Source organism: Cicer arietinum, chromosome 6 (genome assembly GCF_000331145.2).
Source record: "Cicer arietinum cultivar CDC Frontier isolate Library 1 chromosome 6, Cicar.CDCFrontier_v2.0, whole genome shotgun sequence".
NCBI classification, from domain to species: domain Eukaryota; kingdom Viridiplantae; phylum Streptophyta; class Magnoliopsida; order Fabales; family Fabaceae; genus Cicer; species Cicer arietinum.
The window spans coordinates 9,230,655-9,255,068 of record NC_021165.2 but is presented as its reverse complement, the minus strand read 5'-3'; the positions used below and the strand labels follow the sequence as shown (position 1 = coordinate 9,255,068).

The following is a 24,414-nucleotide window of genomic DNA, read 5'->3' as shown; positions in this document are numbered from 1 at the left end:
TTGTGAGTTCCTTAAGATTGCTTATATTTTTACAAATAGAGTAAAATATGTTTGAAATGCTTAAGCTTTATGTGGCATCCTTGGACTCCTTATGAAACTAAATTTAGCATATCACAAACTGAGATATATATGGCAATGTTTAAAAATGATGGTTTTCGAGAGTTTAAGTTGTTTTATCCAATTTTTCTAAAGAGAATAAAATTTTATGTAGAGAGTTGGTTAGAATTAAACCAAAAGACTTTATTTGGTGTTGTGATGCATGTTGGCTTGTTGTAAGTTAGATGATGGTGTGTGTTAGTTTCCAAGAAACATTAGTTGTATTCTTGGAATATAGGAGGAAATTGAATTATGTTAGATGATAGACCGTTGAATGAAATTTTTCCACAATTGTAAGATGTTTTTGTTAATGACTGTGGTGAATATGGGGGAATGGGTCAATTCTGTTTGGTGTTGGCATATTGATTGTAGTAGGAATGATGTTTAGCAATTCAAAACCTTTTTATAAAGCTATTAGCTCTTGGGATTCCAAAAAGTTTTGGTGATCCAATTTTGCCTAAGATTTTTGTGGAAATTATTATTATCTATTTTTTTAATTTATAATAAACGAGAGTCAGTGCATTCAAACACATTTAGACGGTTAAATAGTTTATATTTTAAATTTTAACTTTAAAAATAATTAAAATTTAAATTGTTCAAACTTAATCAGACGGTATAAACGTGTGGATTGCACTTGAATGCACTTGAATAAATCCAAATTCTATAAATTAGACGAAAACTTCACAAGAAGCATTAATCAGCCAACATGGTCTGTTGTGACTTGTGAAGACACTTATGAACAATTAGGACATGAATAGTATGTGACAATAAAGAAAGAAAATTTAAAACACTTATATGCTTTAAAAGAAACAACACATTCCAAGAACATTAACTATGGTAGTGGAACATATTAATTGCCACTACCAAAACCATGTTCATAGATTAGATCTGAGCTAAGTGGTTGATATCAATAGGATAAGCATCTGATGCAGATTGAGCATTGTAAGCTCTTTGAGCAACAACAACATTTCCAGCCTCAGTTGGATGAAAAGCATCCCAAAACAAATACTCTCTTCTGTTATCACATGGTGTTTGCATTGGTAAACATGTAATTTGACCGTTGTTCCTTCCTACTCCACAACATCCAGCATTTGTTACACTAAAACCTGAAAGACAAAATGGTAAGCGCTACTAGTAAACTCACACACGCAAAAGTAGAGATTCTAGGTTCAAACCGGGATAACTCCATAAAATGTTCAGGCAAACAACAATATTAGCATTGTCAGTTGAGTTACATGTGACGGATTCGTATAATATATTTTTGGTCTAAAGAAAAGTGATTGAAAATATGACTGGAAAAATGTTTTAGGATAGAAATTAAATTACCATAGGCTGAAGGGTTGCTTATAATATCTTGAAAAATACCATAAGAGTTTATGTAGATAACTCTTGAATCAGGAAGCTGGTTATTAAATTGATCAACAAGAGACTTCAATTTGTTGTTGAATATTTCGTTTGCAGAATTGATTTTTTCCACACATGTTGTTCCATCAGGGCTGTTTTGGGCCAATTGATTTGGGCTGCAGCCTATTTGACCAATCCCAAATAGTACCATTTTCCTTGCTCCATAATTATAAAGAGTCTGAATGACAAACACAAATAGCCAAAGCTTAGATTTCCTAAAGTTTATAATGACATCTCACAAACACAAGTTCAAAGAAAAAGAGTTGAGAGAGTTACTTTAAGTTGTTCAGTATATGATTGAATAAGATTATCAGCATACTCATCTGGTGTATACTGACTCCCTGTGGAATAAAATTGAGGCATGAAATAGTTGTTTAGATAATCATTGCTACCCAATCCAATTGAGTAAATACACTTGCTCAAGTATGTTGCAGCTTGATCCTCATTTCCAAGTAAATTTACCACTTGAGACACAGTAGTTTGGTAATTTTGCACCTGGCCACTAAAACTAATGCGCCCTCCCTACAAAAAAAAATAACAGTTTTACAACATAATTAACCAAAATGCATAAAATTTAAATATAATTAATTACCAGTTGCTGTCCAGTTTCCTCTCTAATTCCAGCAGCTGCAGATGCATAATTGACTCCTTTGAGTATGGCATCATCACTGGCTGATGCATAGGGAGGAATATAATCATCGAATCCCAATAGTTCAGCTGTTAAATTTCTACACATAGTTAGACAACATTCAAAAAAATAATTCCTATGCTATGAAAGAATCAATGCTATATGCCACAAAAATCTTTTTTTTGTTTTTACCAAATCGGTACATGTAGTAAATATGGGATCTGGCAGTAAATTTTGCCTTTATTACTTGTATTTCTACCTTTATCAAAAAGGTAAACCATACTGTCTTAAATTTCATATTCAATGCCATCAAACAGACCCATGTGAATGGAATGGAGTTTCAAGGCCAGTCACATGACTCACACACTCATGAATGAGGTATAGTAGCTTCATAGAGTAGTGGCTACATCTTTCTGTTTTAGCTTCCTTCACATTACTCCCTAACTATTTTTAACTACTTTACAAATTAGTACTATCTCCGGGCCTCTTGGGTCATCAGGGAGTTCAATGGATTATCATAACATAACTGAATTCAAAACCACGTTTTTATTTAAGGCAATAAGTTTTATAGATCTTTTCACTTATACAATGTTCAATATTAATTTTTCATCCGGTGTGAAAATTCTTTATTTAAACTTAATATACCAGCATGTCTTAAATATAAGAGATAATTAAATAAATAAAAGTTGACTTATCTGATATAAAATAAAAAATTAAGATCGATACATAAACTTTGTTAACTATATTTTCTCTTATACAATCAAAAGTAGCAGTATCACTAATGAGTACATTTTTTGTGACTATTACTAAATTGTCTTTTAAGTATCAATTGTTAAATATTGACTATTATTTTAGCTATAATTAGATATAAGTAAAAATTAGTCTACAAAAAGTCTAGGTGTATTTGGTCCAAATTTCAAATAAATTAAATTTTTTAAGTAATTTTTTGTGTTTTAGTTCTGTTGCAGGGGATTTTTTAGTTCTGTTTTGACATTAATTTGAACATTAAAATGAGTGCATGCATACATATATTTAGATTAGATGCTTATTTGATCCATTGAAAGCCAAGGAAAGATAACAAATTAAACACACACAAAAAACATCAGTGTATAATTATGCTATCTTATCAATAACCAAAAATTTAAACAGTTAGGTAAAAAGAAAGACCTTAGGAAAAGGAAAACACAAAACGAGTAGTACTTTATGGCTGAATTGATGTCATTGACCCATCATCACAATGATGATTATTACATGTGCATGCATGTGAAAGTAGCCTAATTAAGACCATATAAATAAATAAATAAATGATTAGAGAAAAAATTGGTCTGACCAATTGCATCAACAGTAGTTTTTCCATTGGAAAACCTTCCAGAAGGACCACCAGGGAAATCAATTCCATAAGGAAGGTAATCAGCTCTAGCCAAAGATCTAAGAGCATTGTTGTTACCATTATCAACCAAAGAATCACCAAAAATGAAGTAACAAGGAACTTGTGGTGCAGCACCAACACCAGCACTCAAGAAACCAACAACCACAACCACAACCACAAGCAACAACATTGTGACCATGTTTATGTTGAAGCAAAAGAGAGAGGGAGTGAGGTATATAGCTAGAAAGGTAGAGAGGAGTGAATGAAGAAGTGTGTGACATGAGTATAAATATATATAGTGGAAACATTAAAAACTAAAAATGAAAAGTTAGGACATATATTTTGTAATAGTTTATTTCTTTGTTTTTTACAGTTGGGAGTGTAGCTAGGTGCATTAAATTGACGCGGATATAACGTGATATTGAATTTCTTAGCCCCACAAACAGAGTCATACTATAGTTATAGTCTATAATAGTCTTTACACCACCTCATTCATATCCAATCACTCATTCATCTCACTTTAATGTCCTAATTGTATCTTGCTGGGATCAAACCAACGACTTGTTCAACGTTTCTACATTATTAATTAATGTCTTCAATAAATGTCGTCTCTATTAATATACTACTAATTAAATAAATTATTCATCACTAATTAAGACACTCATTTTGAACATTATAGGTTGAGTCTCTTTTAGATTATCTAGGACTCAATGCAACAACTTAACAAATGATTTTTTCATCTTAATTAAAAATGTCCATTTAAGTGTTATTTTATATATTTATTATTGATTCATTTAGCAACTAATTTTATCAAAGAAGTCTAATTTTAATCCGCTATCATGCGTGATTAGCATTTTTAGGCTACATTAGGGATGAACTCTCTTCTTCTTCAACTAATCAAAATAATTTGTACATTGCTATATGCTTTCGATATTGTTTATGTTATTAATTACTCTCTCTTAGTATTAAATATAAGATAAAGTTGAATAATAAAAATTAATATATTTAATCTAAAATTTAAACTAAATACATTTATTTTTTTAATTAATTTTTTTTTTTATATTTGATAGAGAGAATAGTTGTTTAATATTATTGAAAAATACTAACAAGTGTCTTAAGACACTTGTTAAGAAGAAGAAAAATGAAATAAATCTTGAAGGTTGTTTATTGGTAATTTGGAATTGCAGAGAGTAAAGTTTTCTATTCAAAAATTCATTTTTATTTCTTACAATGATCTATAGCTAAATAAACAAAAACTAATATAGCTAAGTTAACACTCGTCCTACAATGATTTATTTGTAAAATAAATGTATCTTAAAATAAATGACTCTTTCGATTTTTAATATAATAATATTAAATATTTTTCAATTTTACTATCTAATTAATATTACATAAATCACTTCAGTACATTATCTTCTACGACATAAAATAATTAAACGAATCACACGTTATAAAACCGATGAAATATGTAGAAAAATAGTATAAAGCATACTCGAAGCAAATACACGAAAAAGTCATGGCACAACAAAACTAGGCAAAACAAATTGTAATAGAAGTCACGTTGAAGACAAATCAAGGGGGAAAAAAGACAACAACAAAAACAAACCACAAGGAAGATCAAAACAACACACAAAAGAACGAAGACCGACAAAAGGAGCTGCTGAAATCATGCACTATTAGATAAAGTCGAGGATATGCACAACATGCCACTTAAAGACTATGTAAATAAATATGAGGTTCCACTATCCATTCATAAAAAGTATACGAACATTCAAATTTTCTGCCCAAAAAATGCTTCCAAGAGACATATGGATGAATCATCTAAAGATAGAGATTGGCTCATGTGCATTCTTGTGTAATTTAAATTCACATAAGATATTAGGGCTCTTAATTGATAGTAGAATGATTTTTCACCAATAGATTGGGATTAGCCTAGTCTAGGGAACTTGGAAATGTTTGTACATTCATGGAATTAATAACAAACCTCTATAATTAACCTCCGTGCGTTTTTCAACCACAACCACAAAGGCACTTATCACCAATATCACAAAATAATTTAGTCATTATAATTTTTCTTTTACAATAACTTTATCATGACACTTCCTCTATTTCTTTTTAATTGTTGCAATTGCAAAAAGAAAAAAATTGTTTCTATTTAATTGTCATTGTCGAAGTTCTATGTAATATTAGTTATAGATTTGTTAATAATACCTTTAATTATTTATCATTATTAAAAAAAATATCATAGTAAAAATATATAATTAAATATGTTTTTGGTGTTATAAATTTGAAAAAGGCGGTGAGCAATGTAAACCAGTGGTTTGTTTGACAAGAAAGAAAGAAAAAAGAATGAATTAGAGTTTCCAGCAATGGTTGATCCCAAGTTGCCTAAAACTAGGACAAGTGGTCTTAATTTGGCATTTCGAAGCCATGCAATGTTACTAGTAACCAACTACTACTATACCATAGTAAATGTTAGTTGGTAGAAGAATTTAATGGTTTTAGCCAATTCATCATACCGTGTAACGTGCTTTGTTTGAGCAATCCATTATTATTATGCATTTAAAGCAAAAAGTCTACACTCATCCCTCATCAATGCTTATATGCAACAATACATGCTCGCCTACCTCACTCACTCACACCTCATCAATTATTCCTTATATGCTGTGCAACAATATTGCTGCCTTGTGGAACTACTAGGGATTTTTTACAAATCTACTACTTACAAAATATAATGCAATATCAATTTCGAATCAATTGTTAAACTAACTTGAATGATATTGTATTTACTTATCGTTCTTACATTTCATTTGTCGGTGAAGTTGTCATATAGACTAGCTAGTCATGACATAGTATACACAATGATCTTTATATTTTTGGTTGAAACATTCTACATTACTTTAAAGTTTGATTATCCTCGCAAATTTTTTTAGGGTGTTTTCTCATCACTCACATATACACTCTTTGAATAACTTATTAGAAAGTCACTCATCCTATAAGTAATCCAAGTGGAACATGTTTAAATGTGGTGTTATGATGTTTTAGGGGACCTTCTCAAATATCAGAGTGAACCTATATATCCCACTACAATATGGTCCATGGATGAACTTGAAAAAGTTGAAGGGCATGTGATGCCTGAGGCCTACCAAAGCGAGGAGTGATCGCATGTACACTAAACACGTTCGATCAACCGCTCTAGACATATTTCTAGACAAAGAGATCGAGACATGAATAAACAAAATTCACATTGAAATAATAGTGATCTTGAAACCATGCTAGCATGGGGGATCCATTTTTGTCACAAAATAAACAATTCTTTCAATTATAAATGTAATATTTATTTATTTATTTATTTATTTCAGTTAAACCTTGTAATTGATGTTGCATGCATCCCTTTCAATTGACTATCTTCTCATATTAATTTAGTAAACTTAATATTTTATCTTTTCTATTCATACAATTTTTTTAATTGATTGAAATGGTTGTTTATTATAATCGAGGGAGTATTTTATATTGATTGCATATCAATAAAAATAATTATTTTTGAATATTCATCCATCCAATATAGTCCTTAAGAAATAAAGAAATAAAGAGGGTAATGTGATACAAGTATATATGATATGTCACTAATGTGACCGGAAAAGAAATATATAGAAAAAATGAAGTATTAAATAAGTGTTGAAAATTTGAAGTATTCAAATGTACTACTTCTGATCTTTATTTTAAGATATGAATGAGATACAAACGAGTCAACAGTAATTGATTTAAATCTCGGATGTATTTACATCAACTTAGTAGACACGCAATATTTCTAAATATGGCAGAAATATATAGTTATTTGTACTAGAATTAATATTAGTGCATTTTTAGGGAGTCTAATTAGAATTAAAAAGCTTTAGTTGTTTCTATAATTGGAAGATGAGAAGAATTGGAGTACAGATAGGTGGAAGCTATCTATTTTGATAATGTAACCCACCACATGGTCGTAATTATGAACACTGTCCAGGGGAAATGTGATGCAATTTTCGAACCATGCTTTGCTGTTATATTGACGCAGTTAGGCCCCGCCTAATTCAGATAATTGGGAGATTAATTAAGGATCATGTGAGAAATGCTCAAAGTACCATTAACTTTGGAAGAGAATGAAACTGCTAGCAAATACCTACCTTAGCATCAAAGAAGAGTTTGTTATATCCAAATAACTTATTGTATTAAGTATGTAAACTTTTCCTAACATTTTTAGTCAGCCTCGCTTCTATATATCACCATTTTTTCATTTTAAACTTGAGGACTTAATAATGCATTTCATCCAATTCAGCAGCTTCAAAAAATTAATTTACAGTACCTTTTTACTAACATACTTAATAACATAAAATTTATCACAGACATAAATACGATATCATTTTTTATGAAAAATAAAATTTGACTCAGTTATTTAGTAAATGACATGAATCACTGTAAATAAAAATAAATTTAGAGGAACACCGATGGATTAGGGTCCCTCTTATATACATATATATTGCATACTAAGTTTTCATATAATTAATTAATACTACACACATATAATGATATTATTACATACATTATTAATTTTTATTTTTCTTAGATTTCCGTCATTAAAAATAATCATTTGTTACATATTTATTGTCTATTAAATATATTATTTATATTTTATATAACTATTTTATTTTATTTTTCTTTTCAAAATATATCTATCGTAACTTTATTTTATGTATAAAAAAAATTTAGCCTCGTTTGATAGTTTCTTAGATCTGTATTTGTCCATAACCTATATTGACATCCAATCCAATGAGAGTATCTATTTATATATAGTACTATCTCTAAATGGATATGCACTCCATTACAAATGTTCTTGGATTAATTAATATATGTTGTTATGATAGAGAAATAAATCAGGTACATACATAAAAGTGTTTGAACATGTTAAGTTACTATTTGAGCATATAATATGGAAAGGTGGGAACTATTCCTACATAGTAGAGTGGCTAGAGGACGAAATTAGTTAATGTGGAATGGGGGCATAGCCTCCCACTCTCTCAAATAACAAAAACACGTTGGCAAACCATGCATTTGATATATTTTTGTATTATATTTTTAAATTTTAAATTAAATTTATTGTAGTATAAGTTTAATATTTTTTTAGTTACTTTAAATGAATTATTTTAAGTTTGAAAACACTTAACTCAAAAGTAATAATTTTATAATAATGCTAACGACACACTCTTTAATACATATTTTTTAATATATTCACTTTGATTAATTAAAATTCACATGAATCTCATCAAATTTATATGAAATCTATATGATTTAGTACGACTTATGTGAATATTTTAAGAGAATATAATAAAAAGTTTATAATTAAAAAGTATTGCTATCACTGTCCAATATAATATATGTTATTTGAATTGGTTAATTGAATAATATTATTAGATTATCTTTAAATATATGATTAAAAGAATATTTAATATATTTTATACCAAAAAAAAAAGAGACATTATAATATTTACCCAAAAAAAAAAATACATTTAATTTAAGAGTATTTCAAATTCGTCAAAATTAATGGAATTTAACAAAATTAAAAATATATTTGAGATATTTAAAAAATTATTTATTTTTCAATGGTTTAAACTCGCGAATTTTTTTTTCTAAAAAAATTGTCAGAATGACCTATTTTTAAGAAAATTAATTGAGATTTATAATCCATGTATAAGTTACTATTCATCAACTCACTAGACTTAGACAAATAAAAGAAGAGTAATATATCCCTCCAATAAATAATTGAGTCTCCTTTTATATATTATTAATAATAATAATAATAACAATAACAATAATAATATTAATAATAATAATAACAATAACAATAATAATAATAATAATAATAATAATAATAATAATAATAATAATAAGATCTCCATGGGACCCATACCATTTTATTTTCAGTTTAATAGTAACGCACTATCTTTAGTGATTCAAAAGGAAGGAAAAAAAAAGTTACATTTGGTGTATGGCAATAGGGAATAGACAATAGGCAATAGCAGATAAATGTAGGTTAATCTAATACTACTACACTAACAATGATAATAATCGAAGATTAATCATATGTTTTGTTTGTTGTTAATTGTAATCTGCATGTAGCTACAGAAGCCCTTAAACTCAATATTAATTTCTTGTACAATGCCATGTTATGTACGTATGTATTGCGGATACATCAATCGATCAATTTAATGTGACAAACTGAATTCATCTCATCAAAAGATCTGCATTCTTCTAATCATCATCAGGTAATTTTTGTTATATTTTTTGTAATTCTATTATCACGGTTGATCAAATTGCCTAATTTTGTTACCCTAGTCCTTCTATTTCTCTAATGTGGTTACGTTATAAACGTTACAATTCATATTCTTGGCTTCTAGCAATAAGTGCATGATCGTAAACGTTGTTTCAACTTTCAACCTATGAATTAATACATTTAGCCATGGTAATTGACAATATAGTACGTGGATCATAGATTGCTGGTTATGTAAATGCTAAATGAATAGAATGGTAGTCATGCCCCGGCATTCCACACCACAATCATAATTGATAATAATTGATAATTTGATTATATTCAATTAATTTTTTTTTGTAAATTATTATCGGTGTCGACGTACCAGTGTTAATGTCATGTGTGATGTATGTTTGTGCCTGTAAGAGTGTTTCATAGTTAGAATGTGACAAACTCAGCAAACTTAATTCGAGTGTGGTGCAACTATTTCTGTGTTTGATTCAGAATGTGATTGAGCATTTCCAATTGTTACTTTTGTTTTGGATGATAAAAGAAGTGCAAAAAGATTTTTGAAAATTTCAGGCTAAGCGTATGCCAGGGAACAATTACTGTCCTCCTTTAACACCAAGATCAAGATTGGAAAGGCTTTTGAGAGAAAGAGAGTTAAGGAAATCGAGCAGGTATATTGATGGCAATAAAGATGCAGAATACAATGATTCATTCATAAGTGAGAATGATGTTCAAAATGAGGAAGAGTTCGCGGAAACGGCGGTTGCGGACGAGAGGCCTCGCAAACAACGTTTGTTGGTGGTAGCTAATAGGTTGCCTGTCTCTGCTGTTAGGGAGGGTGTGGATTCATATCACCTTGAGATCAGTGTTGGTGGCCTAGTCAGTGCACTTTTAGGCAAGAAAAATGTTTGTCACCTTTGCATCAATTGGTTTTTATTCTTTTTATTCATTTGTTTTTTATTCTATATCTATTGTAATTCAGGTATGTTCTTTCTTACTTAATGATTATCTTTTTCTTGTTGTTAACTCACCATGAAATAGGAATCAAACTCGGGTTCTTTTCCTGGGGAGAATCATGTTACCAACTCTTGTTGATTCTTTAATGATTATCTTTGTTGGTGATCTTATGGATTACAACAATGATAGTTATTTATCTTCAAAACTTTCTAATGATGCCTATTATTTGGAGAAATAGATTGTATATTTTCTATTTGTAGAGTGAAGTGTTGTATGAAGTTTGTTGTTTGTGTTGAAGGTGTAAAGGAATTTGACACCAGATGGATTGGGTGGGCTGGTGTGAATGTGCCTGATGAAGTTGGACAAAGAGCTTTGACTAAAGCTTTAGCTGAAATGGTATTGAATATTGTTCAACTCGTAGTTAAAGTTTGTGAAAATTTAGGATATGTGAAAATGTTTTCTATTTTCATTTTCTAAAATTTGTGTTAATTTTACTTGTTAACAAGTAAATAAGAGACTCTTGAAGTGAACAACTGTATGTATTTTCAGAAACAATGAAAATGTCGAAAAAACAATTTTCATTATTTCCAGAAATGCGTCATCGCTAGATAGCATTTTATCTTCACTTCATCACAATGGTTCACTTCAAGAATCTCTAATTTTCTTATTAGCAAGTTAAAATAGACACATTTTAGAAAATGAAAACAAAAAATATTTTCACAATATTAACAGAACCTTAGTAATTCAAAAGCATGAAGATATACGTATGATCTCTTATCATTGTAGCTATAATCAAGCTTTTAGTTATGAATTTGTTAACTGTAGCGATGCATCCCTGTGTTTCTTGATGAGGAGATAGTTAATGAGTACTACAATGGTTATTGCAACAACATCTTGTGGCCACTATTTCATTACCTTGGACTTCCACAAGAGGATAGACTCGCTACCACTCGCAGTTTCCAAACTCAGTTCGACGCGTATAAGAAGGCGAACCAAATGTTTGCTGATGTAGTGAATAAACATTATGAGGATGGAGATGTTGTTTGGTGCCATGATTACCACCTAATGTTTCTTCCAAGATGTTTGAAAGAATACAATGACAAAATGAAAGTTGGATGGTTTCTCCATACACCTTTTCCTTCCTCAGAAATACATAGGACTCTGCCATCAAGATCAGAACTTTTGAGATCTGTACTTGCCGCTGATCTGGTCGGGTAAGTGGTACTTTTTATGAAAGCGATATGTTTTCTGTGCTATATGTATGGTCAGATTTTGAACAAGTTACCAACTTGATGTTGATTATAGTATTACATATACTGGATAAATTAATTTGGTAAATAGGCATGCACTTAGAACAAGTAAATTAAATTTAACAAAGTAAGGTGTAGACAGTGTGATAAGTCCATATATCTAGAGATTTACTATTATTGCATATTGAGTGCACTTCAAAAATATCAAGAGGTTAGTAAGGAAATTATATTTAGGAACTGAAAACATTTTATCTAATGTTACTGTTCTAATACTTACATTCATCGGTTCACAGATTTCATACTTACGATTATGCTAGGCATTTTGTAAGTGCTTGTACTCGAATTCTTGGGATAGAAGGTACACCAGAAGGAGTTGAGGATCAAGGGAAGCTAACTCGTGTGGCTGCGGTATATCTGCGCATATTTTCTATCTTTTCTAATTATACACACTTAACAGTGGAGTTAGCAGCATTACATAATTTCATCAATGAATATGCATTCCCCGATTTTCCTTCTCATGATGACAATGTTTTATTTTTGGGAGTGTGAAACTTCAGTTTCCTATTGGAATTGATTCCGAAAGATTTATTCGAGCCCTTGACCTTCCTGAAGTCCAGAATCGCATGAAAGAATTGAAAGAAAGATTTGCAGGCCGAAAGGTAAGAGCTGCATATGCCAAAGTCTTAAGCTCAACGTTTGATAAGTTGAGATCATTCCTTGGTTTCTTGCTTCTGTTTCCGCATCTGCTTGTTTCTGATAAATGTGCTTCATTTTGAATCACTTTGTCCTTATAATCAAATGGACAGGTAATGTTGGGTGTTGATCGTCTTGATATGATAAAAGGAATTCCTCAGAAAATTTTAGCATTTGAGAAGTTCCTCGAGGAGAATTCTCATTGGCGCGATAAAGTTGTCTTGCTGCAAATTGCTGTACCTACAAGGACAAATGTTCCTGAATGTATGTTACTTCTTTAGGCATGTAAATTATCTATTGAAGCATTTTTTGTTTCATTGATTTAGACTCTTGTATCTTATTTTATTTATTGGCTTGCTTTCATGGTTGAGAAACTGCTTTTCCTATATTAGTTGTGATATTTTTCACTTAATGCTTTGACAGATCAAAAGCTTACGAGTCAGGTGCATGAAATTGTAGGACGCATCAATGGAAGATTCGGAACACTTACTGCTGTCCCAATACACCATCTGGTTGGTGTTTTAAATATTTCCTTATGGTTGGTTGTAGATATATATTTCTTGCTCAGTACTTGACAAAGCTGTGCAATATCATGATTCATGAGCTTGGATGAAATTTGAAAACACAAAACTTGTCAGATAATTCCTCTAAATGAAATGCAATTATTAATTATTAAATTAAATGAACTGCCTCTGTTGCTAAGATTTTAAATATTGACCTTGCTCTCGGAAGATATGACAAATTAAGTGAATGCATACATTTATTTCAGATCATGATGAAAACCTTTGTTACTTTTATTTATGTGATAATGTGAAGATTTATGAACCATCTTTTTCAATGATTGCAGGATCGGTCACTTGACTTTCATGCATTGTGTGCACTCTATGCTGCTACTGGTACTAATTTTCTACTGTATTATAATTATACAACATATAGTCCACGTTGTCCTTCTAATTAATAATAGTTTTATATTTTAGCAGTGTGATATTGATCTGGTGAAAGGCCCTAGCTGTAAACCATAGGACATTCTTTTATGATTTATTTGAAAACTTCATAATCTTTCCAAACTTGTCCTCTTGTTTAGATGTAGCCCTTGTTACATCATTAAGGGATGGAATGAATCTTGTCAGCTATGAATTTGTTGCGTGTCAAGCTTCCAAGAAGGGAGTTCTCATTTTAAGTGAGGTAACTCGCTTCTTTTTTATGTCTTCTTTATTAGTTGCATCAGTTGGATATTCTGATGTTTTAATTACTCTAGTATATGAGAATAGGTTAAAAATTGACTAAGTGCAGCAGTGACACTTAAAAATTGTAAAACAATGTGTCAGCAGAAAAAGGTAGGGTAAAATGGAGTGGTTGCTTTTGATGAGGGAACTGGATTTGCTAGGAGACTGCAATTTAAATCACTATCATTTGGATGTTTGTTATACTATGTTGATATATTTTTTATTTTTGTTTAAATTAAGTATGATATTTTTGTTCTTGTTGTTTATTACTTGGAATACATGTTATAAAAATGGGTCTTGAGTGACAGATAGAAAAGGATATGGTTTATTAGACTTTAACAAGACCAGATAGTAGAAAATATCTCCTACCATATCAGTACATGTATTCCTGACAATACTGTTTTTAGAAAAGATAACTAAATTTGTATATCTCTAGTTATTTTAATATAAAAACTACTAGGTGATTGAGATTCAAAAAAATTGAATTATTTATATGTTATCAGTTTGCAGGTGCAGCACAGTCACTTGGTGCTGGTGCTATCTTGGTAAATCCATGGAACATCACAGAGGTTGCTGCTTCTATTGGTTATGCTTTGGATATGCCAGCTGACGAAAGAGAAAAACGGCATCAGTTTAATTTCAAGCATGTAACAACTCATACATCACAAGAATGGGCTGCAACTTTTGTGAGGTTTTAATCCTGCAACAATGCTTGCATTTTGTTTTTCTTGAATTAGTTTTATTCCTTGCCTATTTTTCCTTGTAAACCTACAGTCCTTCCTATCTGCAGTAGAATGGATGAGGTGGAACAGTTAGAAATGACCTTGAGACTGCTAATAACCGATTTTGCATTCCATTGTTTTGACAAGGACCGTGCCCTGCTATAGCTAGCATGACATGCCAGTAGAAGTTGAGAAAATATGTTTTATGAGATGCATATGTAATATCATCAGAGTCGAGATATGTTCCTGTAAAAATATTTAGAACAAAAGTTTTAGCAGTTTCTTTCTCGTATTTTTTCAAACATTTCAATTTTAGATGAGTATGAACTTACAGTGTGAGTATAGTAGATCACATTAGTGTCAAAGTAATAATGGATATTCTGTCTTTGAGAATGGAAATAACTATTTTAGTTGATTTATATATCTAGATTTTGGCCTTAACTTTTATGGTGTTCAATGTTACTTGTGCATTTCATGAATATTTATTATAAACACACTGGTTTTCTTTTATACAGCGAACTGAATGATACCATTGTTGAAGCTCAGCTTAGAACAAGACAAGTTCCTCCATTACTTCCCAATAAAGTGGCAGTTGATTGTTACTCAAAATCCAATAACCGGTTAATCATACTGGTAAGCTGTTAGATCACCAAACATTGAACAATGGTCTGTGATGTTCCAAATTATCCACCCTATTCTGTATAAAAAAAGTGGATGTTCAAAGAAGAAAAAAATGAGGTTTATTTGAAGTGAATGAAATTTTAATAAATGGTCATGGCATGTTTGACTCAATTGCTATTGTTATAGTTCCTTTTCACTAACATCATACCGTTTTGCCACTACTATGAACTGCAGGGTTTCAATGCCACTCTGACTGAACCAGTGGATGGTCTTGGAAGCGGTGGTCAGATTAAAGAATTAGAACTTAAAGTACACCCAGATCTGAAGGAACCTTTGAAGAAGTTATCTGATGATCCAAAGACAACAATAGTTGTTCTGAGTGGGAGTGGTAGAGCTGTCCTGGACAAAGTACTCTTAAGAAAAAGTTTATTTGTTTTTCAATGTTCAGCAACATTTACTTTTGTACTAACACCAATTTTATGCAGAACTTCGGTGAATACAATATGTGGTTGGCAGCAGAAAATGGGATGTTTTTGCGGCTTACTTCAAGTGAGTGGATGACAACCATGCCTGAAAATTTAAACATGGATTGGGTTGATAGTGTAAAGGTAGTTTGGCTACATGAACACAAGTGTTTCTTATATTAAATTTCTTCGATTTCAAGTCTGAACTTTTTCATATTTTTATAAAACTTCAGCATGTTTTTGAGTACTTTACTGAAAGAACCCCTAGATCTCATTTTGAGCTTCGTGAGACTTCAATTATATGGAACTATAAGTATGCGGGTATGTAACAATACACTGAGACCATCTTCTCCTTTTTTTAACTTATTCATTTTCTTATAGTTAGATCCTTATGCTGATACATGTCATTAAAATTTGAGAGCCGTTTTATGGTTAGTTGCCAACTTATTTTGACAAAATATTAGATGTTGAGTTTGGAAGGCTTCAAGCAAAAGATCTGCTTCAGCATCTTTGGACAGGGCCAATATCAAATGCATCTCTTGATGTTGTCCAAGGTGGTCGATCTGTTGAGGTTCGTGCAGTTGGTGTGTCAAAGGTATAAAAAATTCCAGTTGGCTAGTAAAGACTCTCCACTAGGCTTTTCTGTTCAGAGCTTTTTTTCTACATGCTAAAACCTGACACTTATTTTTTTGGACTTCCTACTATGTATTTTGATGTAGGGGGCAGCTATTGATCGTATCCTAGGAGAGATAGTTCATAACAAAGGCATGAAGGAACCAATTGATTATGTCCTATGCATTGGGCACTTTCTAGCAAAGGTTTTGTTTATTTAATTTTCTATTTTTAGTTGTGGCTTTGTGTTGTCAGAAAACTCAACAGTTCATGTAAACTTTCATTTGAAAAAAGGGGCAATCTGATGCTATAAGGGTATATATTATAGGCAGTTTTACCTTGTATTTGCAAGGGTTTGATTTCATAACTTGAACCTGTTACCTCCTAATCACACAGCATTAACTTGGAATTCTTTAATCTAAATTTTGGCTTTATCAAAATCAGAACAAAATGACATGTGATAGTGAAGCCCTTTGCATAACATTTTTTATAATGTTTATGGAAACCGTTTCAGGATGAAGATGTCTATAAATTTTTCGAGCCAGAGCTCCCTTCTGAATCATCACCAATGGCAAGAGCTATGATATCCAATTCTTACAGGCCATCATCTCTGCCAAGATTTTCAGCCAGCAAAAGTGGTTCTAAAGCATCTCACTATAAGAAGCAACGTTCCCTGTCAAATATAGAAATTGACCGTGCAAGTGACCGTGCAAGTGCTTGGAGACAAACAGGTCGTGATAGAATATCACTAAATGAGGGTTCTTCAGTTCTTGATCTTAAAGGTGATAATTATTTCTCTTGTGCTGTTGCACGAAAGAGATCAAGTGCTCGCTACCTTCTTAAAACCTCACATGATATTGTCAGTCTCTTAAGTGACCTGGCAGATCATTCTTCATCACCATCAACTTAACCGATACACCCTTATTTAAGGTTACTATGCCAAGGTCAAAAGATTTTGTAAGCTCTTATGTTGTCTAAATGAGAAATTTTAGCTTTTTGTCTTCTTGATGATTGGTCTATTTAATACTAATAAAAGTGATTACTGAAACCTACTGATGTATCAATTAGTTCTAAAATGCACTAGATATCCCAGTGCTTTAACCCGACTAATATTGGTTCCATGATGCATTAGTCTTGACAGTTAAAAGATCTTATGATGGCATTGCAGAAAATAGCAACATTTTTACTGATGGCATTGTAGATGGCGCTGAATTTTGCACATACTTGCTAGGTTAATATTAAAGCACGTTTTATAACATTGCAAAGCCACATCAATGAGTTATAACTTCTTGATTGGTTTAAGGCACATGAGCACAATATATGACTTTAAACCTGTAATTTCAACCTTCCACACTATCAAAAAGAGGCAAGGTGCTAATAACGAATCTAAGGTAAATAGCATGTTGCACGATTTGTAAATGACAACCAGTTGAACATTATTATAAGCTTGAAAGATTACAAGAGTGACAGAAAATTAATATTTCTATTTTCCAATTAGTATCAATAAATGAAATATACGAAGCATACGACAAACAATTATTCGTGATATACAACTAGTACCGAAGATGACCGCCTAACCAAAGCTTCTACTGTTTAATAACGCAACTCAACCCAAGTTTGCCCTGGGTGTGGTATTATATGAAGAATACATCAAGACAACTAATTCCCAAATCCCAAGTAAATTAGTGTTTGCATCAAAAATACAATTTACAGCTGCCAAATAAGAATTAACTCAATAAAGGTCCTGGCTAGGAAAGAATGGTTTCCGAAGGATGGCATAAACCTCAATCAAGTCTGGAAAGTTCTTGTTAAACAATTTGAATTAATTTCCGATAGCTATTCTTCTAGTCTTTGTTTTGGCACATATGCATATTGGCTCAAGTCTGCAGCTGTTGGCCTATGATAAACAGGTATACATATGGTCACAAATTATGATATTGATATGAAACTCTAAGTAAAAATGAACCCCAGGATAATGGCATAAACACATTACCTATTATTCCGAGTGTTGTGAATACCAGGAGCTGTTCTTCTAGTCTTTGTTGGTTTTGGCACATAAGCATATTGGCTCAAGTCCACAGCTGTTGGCCTATGATAAGCACATGTACGTATATGTGTACAGTCACAATCATGATATTGATATGAAACTAAAAGGGACAATGAACCCAGCATGACAGAAATACATTACCTATTATTACGGGTGTTGCGAACATCATTCAGAGGAGCACGAAGACCGCTGACACGAGAGCCAGAAGTATATTTAAAAGACGATATTACAGAGGCAAATCTTTCCAAAGACTTCTCAGCTACTTCTGAATAATGTCTTAAATGGGAAATGTTTGTCCCAAAATTTTCTTCTGCAGCACTATTCTCTTTGAATGGTCCATCATCATTGTGATCAGAGCAACCTAAATTCAAGAAAGATCAGAACTCAGAAGCTTTGTTTCATGATTATACCTATTAATCTATTAAAATGTTGACTCATTCTTTCCTCCACTGTAGCATTTTGCCATCTGATTCATTTAAAAGATCATGACATGCATATATAAGTACCTAAGATTGTGATAGTTGAATGCAGGAAAAGTTATTATCGTTTAATATGTCAAAAGATTTCTAATATAGAAAATAAATGTCCAATAATAGTAATATTCATATTAAAGCTACTTCATTTTCTTGCAATGAAAAGCAGGCCTTCTGTGTTCCCTCCACTGGAAAACATATAAATAATGATGTATTCAGTTTGAAAGAACTCCACAAAAGCATCAAATGTCAACACAGATATATGCAACACAAGATTTTATTGAAGTTGCAAAGTCACGGTCATAAAAGATGATGATGCAATAATAACAACAATAGCAGCCACCACATAGAACAGCACATAAAATGACAATAAGAGAAAAGAACATAATAGCTGGAATAACAAGATAATTAATATTGGCTATTTTACTTGTGAAGGTGAAAGAACATATGAGCTAAGCAAATAACTTTTCACTTAGGGTGAAACCCACTAATATCTCTTATAATTGATTTATACCGTTATCATGAGTAGATGAAGTAGGATGCATTTGCCTGGCCAGTACATTTTCCTGGAGAAATTCAAACCATCACCACGTGAATATAATAGGAGAAAGTGTTTCAGAAAACAAAAGGTTCAAAGTAAAAAAATCATACACTTTGAATACTGTCATTAGGGGAGACTTTCCTTTTCAAGTCTTTATTCTTCAAATGATTGTTACATAAATCACGGCCAGATATGGCATTTTTTCTCTCACCAATGGCGATGCCAGAGGGCAGCTGCTCTTGTTTCTCATCACAAGCATTGTTTTCTACTAGCTTCTGCTGAAAATAAGGACTCCTTACAATTACCTTTCTTTTTGCCTCCTTCGTTTTTCCTTCGACTTTGTTTTGGACATTTGTGAGCTCATGCTCCTTATGCGACCCCAGACAAGGTTTATGAATTGGCAGCCTGGGCTGTCTCAATATTGTATGATCAGGACTTCTCTTCTTTTCTCCTGCCATAGATACTCAATTCATATAGACAATTAAATGAGCATCAGCCAACACATGCAAAGGAATAATGGAGTATAGTTTTCCACCCAAATCAAACTAAATGGCTTATATTCTTACCATGATATGGTGATTCTATGAGCTCTGAAGTTTTGGCGTCAAAACTGTTTTCAATCTAATGATAGAAGGAAAGAGTATGTTAGAAAATGGCTAAGAGTTAAACTACCGACAATGAACAGTGTTTTTACTATTATAGTGCTGTAGTTCGAGCAACTTACATAGCTATTAGGAGGAGGGCCTCTGCCACAGTTCTTGGAGTCTGCTATGGATGCACCAGAGTTCATTATTTCACTAACAGAAGCTTCTAAAGTCTGATGTTCTGGAGAATTGACAGAAGAGGAAATCAGAGTACTTTGATTAGCAGTATTAGGTGACATCCGAGGCGCTCTGAATTCCCTTTTTGCTTCAAGAGATGCAATACCTTCCATGGCTAAGGAAAAATTACTTTAAGAAGGAATTGAAAAAGGAAGCTTCACATAAGCAGCAGTATGTCATAAGAAAAAACATTCAAGATTCAGTGCCTTCATAAATTATTTTAGCCTTAATAATTGTCTTTTTTAGACTACTTGGATGCTATATAATCTAGAATCTAAATTTTTAGAAAAACAATGGCAGCTAAAGCATCAACAGTGTCAGGAAGTATCCCTGTGAACCATTGCATGCAACCCTGCATTCCTTCCTTTTAAACATGCTGAACTGATTAAATTCAAAAGCAAAAGAATGCTGCATAGGATACAAAAATACTTGGTCAAGAGATTCTTCTGCACAGGCAGATCAATCCTTTTCTTCGCCCTTTCAGAATTAAGTGTTTTGAATTGACAAGTTGCTGCAATTTCCAATCTGGCAACAAATTTATCTCCCTGCCATTTCAAAACAAATAGACGTCAACAAACAATACCTTTAAACAAGAAGTAGGCTATAAGAAATTGAAGAACAGAGGAGTCATCTCATGTTTTCTTCTCTAGTTTTCTGCATTTTTATCTTTCGTACCCAGTTCTACAGAGTAACAGTTCTCTGATTGTAAGGAGCCGAGCTCCATTATTTTCTATTTCTAACATCAAAAAATAACTTGTACCTATCTGCTATTTCTTTATTTATTAATTAAAATTAAAATACATTAGCAGTATATTTGCATTTTCATTGTTTTAAATATGATTTCTTTGAGCATATAAACATGCATCTTATCAAAGTATTGTAACTATTATCTCACTAGAAGCATGTAAGATGGTGATACTAATTCCTAAGAAAACCTTGTACATGACATGATAAGAATGAAAATACCATCCAAATTATAAGCAGAATTCACACTCATTTAAACTCGTGCAAACATAAAGGCAAACAGTTAATATCAGTCTTCTCAATTGTTGTCAACCATATTTCTATCATCTTCAGAATCCATTTCCTTTCAACGTCATTTGAATTGACCATCATATTCCAAAATTGAACAAATGATATAAGTCACATTATTTTGACCATAAAATAAACTGATTTAAGGTAACTAGAAATCCATTTATTCAAACAAATACATGTGACACACGCAACATATGCATCAAGGTGAATAACAATTTGATAATTTACCTCGAATGGTAATTTAGTAATTGGATCAAGATCTCCTTCTGCTATTCCTTGTGCTATATTTTTTGGCAAGGGTGTGTATCAGGTTAAGGTATTATTTTGAGTGAGATCTCAGATGATTCAACAAAATGTAGCAAATTTATATCGATATTCAATACAAAATCTTTAAAGGATATGGGCCTAAAAAGTCTAATTCATCACCAATATCATCGGGTATATTAGACAAATGGACTATATTATCACTAACTGGATCGTAAACCCGTTGATATTGAAAAGTAAGTATAGCCTTCCTGAATGACTCTTCATAAAAGGGAGGTACCGAAACACCACTGTATCTCAAGTGCTTGAGAACCTGTACATTGTAAGTGACATCAGCATTACATCTAATTTCATTTAGAAAGTACCTAAAAGATGTTTGTGTGTGTATGTGTATGAATATGTATACTTTTCTTGGTCTTGAATAGTCATGCTTTTCAACTTTATTGGTCATTCTTACCTTGTCATAACTTTTAAATCTTTTAATGCTTGCATGAGCCTTTTTGAGACCCATACCTGGCAAGGACTGAAGATAGTCACAGCCACTCAGTATACACATTTCAAGAAGCATTTGTCTGTTGAACCCTTCAAAATTTAGCTCCTTATTCTTTTGTAGCATGGAATACTCAAACTGAACACCTTGACCAAACTTGTCCATTTTAAAGATAATCTAAATTTCAATGGAAGAAACAAGCCAGTAAAAAGCCAGCGAATCTAACAAACTAAGCAGCAATATACAATATAAATATAGATAATGCAAGGTTATAAAAAAATACAGATAATACAAGACACTTGTATGTTAATTTAAGCCTGGTCAAGACTCACTCTTGGGCAACCAAATGGTATAAGATCGGAGTCTTCGGTTATAACTGCATCAACCTGTCTGCTAATTGCCAAGAATGTCATCTGGGCATCTGCCTCGTAAGGAGCAACAACATACTGCACATTCTCCTGCTTCAATACCTTTTAACACAAAAAAACAAAGTTTCAACATTTAGGAGAAAATGAGCATCAATACAGACAATGATAACACAGACAGACTGAACCGATAATAATGAGAAAAAAATGGAAGAAATGTAATGCAACTACATGCCAGACATTGACATATGTCAGACATACAAGACATGTCTTCAATCTAAAGTGTGTGCTATACAGGAGGTGATTACATTTGTCTAATATATCAAAATGAAATACAAATATGCATGAGTCGTGTGCGTATGTATTTAACAGTTTATTATCTCCTTCCCAACAACCAGACCAACTCTAACAAATTAAATTCCTTTCTACCTGAATTAGTTCTCGCGCAATAAGAGGCGAAATATCAAGAGCTTTCTGGTAGCACTCATAGGCAGCAGAAGAATTTCCATTTGATTCATGTTCAACTGCACGTTCAAGATTATCCTTTCTAGCCCTGCACATATATAGCATATAAAATACTTATTTTCATCAGCAACAACAACAACAACAAGGATGATGAGATTATAAAGTTGCAAAAGCAGCTAATAAATACCTAGCACGCTTGTTCTCTTGATCACCCTTCATTGGTAGAAGACCTCCATCAAATACGAGAATAGGTTTAACACCATAATGTCGCAGCAAATTCACTCTATGCATACAATAATCAATGTGCCTGTAACAACACAATATGTAGTTTAGCCCTTTTCTACCCCCGCATAAATTCAATAAAAAAAAAAAAACAATTTTTGAGTGAGTGATTTAGTGGCAAATAACAAGTTGAAGAAAACCCCCAAAAGAAAGTGAGAATGAATAAAAAAAGATGGGTTAGGGTGACCTAGAAGTGGGGATTCCTTTACAAAGGTCGGTGCTGCAAGAAAGGGCGCCTTTGTGGAGCCAAGAATAGGTGTCGATAGCAACAGAACAGTCGTGAAGGTCTTTGATGTGAATTGGGACCATTATCGATTTGAGTAGCGGTAATAGACCGTGAATTCCCATTTCTCTTTCTCTTTCTCTTTCTCTTCTCTGAGTCTCTACTATTACCACTTCATATAATACACAACACAACTCTTCGTTTTCTACAGACCCACACCCGCGCTATATTCTTTGGCGGGAAAGCTTTTCATTATTACCTCCCTCTCCAACATCTATCACCCAAACGTCTCTCTTTTTTTATTTATTTCGATTGTTTTTTCAAAGGATTAGGTAAAAAAATAATATCAATATTTTTTAGAATTCTTTTTTAATTAGGTTATTGAAAAATAAAAAAGAAACGTATTTTATATCTATTTATGTTTTTTTTTAATAACTCAAATTTAAAAATAAATTATCAAAATACTTACTTATAAAAATTACATATCAATTTTTATTTTTTTTAGTTGTAAATAGTCTTTGTAAATTGTGAATTTTTTAAATAAGTTCGAGTTTGTAACGACGACTTTCTTAACGGAATTTTAACAACAAGATAAATTTTAAATTACTTAGATTGAATAAAGTTGTCTGTAACATTTTGACAATATTTTCAATTATGACTAGATAACCGACATAATCCGCATTTTGTTGACAATTTTTTTAAATATATATAGTTCATTCATAAAAAACATCACAAAAATTATAAAAATTATGATAAAATTAACGTCGAATGTGGTATTCAGTATGTCGAGATTTTGTTACATGTACGAGATTGTGACGTCATTTTGGTATATCATGAGATTGTAATGCGGACTATGTCGATTAACTAGTCATATTCGAAGTCATTGTCTAAATGTAACAGACAACTATAATCAATCTATGTGATTTAAAATTTGTATTGTTTTTTTTTTTTATGAATGAATTTTATATATATTGTTAATTTGAAAAAAAAATATTTTAAAGAAGTCGTCACTTTTATATATTCGAATTTTTTTAAGAAAGTCGACATTTGCAAAGACGACTTATAACTATA

The 24,414-nt window shown here is 31.7% G+C and overlaps 3 protein-coding genes across 5 annotated transcripts; 1 reads left to right on the top strand and 2 right to left on the bottom strand.

Annotated features, from left to right (window-relative positions):
- Positions 1–735: 735 nt before the first annotated feature.
- Positions 736–3,772, bottom strand: LOC101511781 (GDSL esterase/lipase At1g29670-like). Its single transcript, XM_004504196.4, has 5 exons — positions 3,459–3,772; positions 2,093–2,217; positions 1,777–2,022; positions 1,423–1,678; positions 736–1,202 (listed from the first exon to the last, which is right to left on the bottom strand). The coding sequence occupies exons 1-5, from the start codon at positions 3,694–3,696 to the stop codon at positions 979–981; spliced, it is 1,089 nt and encodes a 362-aa protein (XP_004504253.1). The 5' UTR covers positions 3,697–3,772; the 3' UTR covers positions 736–978.
- A 5,736-nt stretch (positions 3,773–9,508) lies between these two features.
- Positions 9,509–17,458, top strand: LOC101511455 (alpha,alpha-trehalose-phosphate synthase [UDP-forming] 1-like). 2 transcript variants are annotated; one of them, XM_004504195.4, is made up of 18 exons: positions 9,509–9,799; positions 10,366–10,687; positions 11,048–11,145; positions 11,575–11,963; positions 12,293–12,407; positions 12,557–12,658; positions 12,806–12,956; positions 13,116–13,204; positions 13,540–13,588; positions 13,777–13,877; positions 14,422–14,609; positions 15,156–15,273; positions 15,496–15,669; positions 15,747–15,869; positions 15,959–16,046; positions 16,190–16,320; positions 16,445–16,543; positions 16,852–17,458. In XM_004504195.4, the coding sequence occupies exons 2-18, from the start codon at positions 10,375–10,377 to the stop codon at positions 17,245–17,247; spliced, it is 2,724 nt and encodes a 907-aa protein (XP_004504252.1). In that variant the 5' UTR covers positions 9,509–9,799; positions 10,366–10,374; the 3' UTR covers positions 17,248–17,458. The 2 variants fall into 2 exon arrangements, with proteins under 2 accessions (XP_004504252.1, XP_073225591.1); XM_073369490.1 differs by lacking the exons at positions 9,509–9,799; positions 10,366–10,687 and having other exon boundaries at positions 10,807–11,145.
- A 343-nt stretch (positions 17,459–17,801) lies between these two features.
- Positions 17,802–23,623, bottom strand: LOC101511143 (exonuclease 1). Of its 2 annotated transcripts, none has more exons than XM_073369491.1 (15): positions 23,308–23,623; positions 23,026–23,145; positions 22,803–22,926; positions 22,341–22,478; positions 21,976–22,185; positions 21,657–21,831; positions 21,483–21,556; positions 20,641–20,764; positions 20,123–20,325; positions 19,965–20,019; positions 19,509–19,861; positions 19,372–19,423; positions 18,526–18,745; positions 18,331–18,426; positions 17,802–18,234 (listed from the first exon to the last, which is right to left on the bottom strand). In XM_073369491.1, exons 1-15 carry the CDS (start codon positions 23,466–23,468, stop codon positions 18,174–18,176), a joined length of 2,166 nt encoding a protein of 721 aa, XP_073225592.1. In that variant the 5' UTR covers positions 23,469–23,623; the 3' UTR covers positions 17,802–18,173. The 2 variants fall into 2 exon arrangements, with proteins under 2 accessions (XP_073225592.1, XP_073225593.1); XM_073369492.1 differs by having other exon boundaries at positions 19,509–19,849.
- Between the last annotated feature and the right edge of the window lie 791 nt (positions 23,624–24,414).

Coding starts and splice junctions, on each gene's coding strand:
- LOC101511455 (XM_004504195.4), top strand. CDS start 10,375: ATGCCAGGGAACAATTACTGTCCTCCTTTAACACCAAGATCAAGATTG. Junction 14,610..15,155: donor TGGGCTGCAACTTTTGTGAG/GTTTTAATCCTG, acceptor TCTTTTATACAG/CGAACTGAATGATACCATTG. Junction 16,544..16,851: donor TTGGGCACTTTCTAGCAAAG/GTTTTGTTTATT, acceptor AAACCGTTTCAG/GATGAAGATGTCTATAAATT.
- LOC101511781 (XM_004504196.4), bottom strand. CDS start 3,696: ATGGTCACAATGTTGTTGCTTGTGGTTGTGGTTGTGGTTGTTGGTTTC. Junction 2,218..3,458: donor AACTACTGTTGATGCAATTG/GTCAGACCAATT, acceptor GAAATTTAACAG/CTGAACTATTGGGATTCGAT. Junction 2,023..2,092: donor AGGAAACTGGACAGCAACTG/GTAATTAATTAT, acceptor TTTTTTTTGTAG/GGAGGGCGCATTAGTTTTAG.
- LOC101511143 (XM_073369491.1), bottom strand. CDS start 23,468: ATGGGAATTCACGGTCTATTACCGCTACTCAAATCGATAATGGTCCCA. Junction 21,557..21,656: donor TGAATTAGACTTTTTAGGCC/CATATCCTTTAA, acceptor TAACCTGATACA/CACCCTTGCCAAAAAATATA. Junction 20,326..20,640: donor TCTCTTGACCAAGTATTTTT/GTATCCTATGCA, acceptor TAGCCATGGAAG/GTATTGCATCTCTTGAAGCA.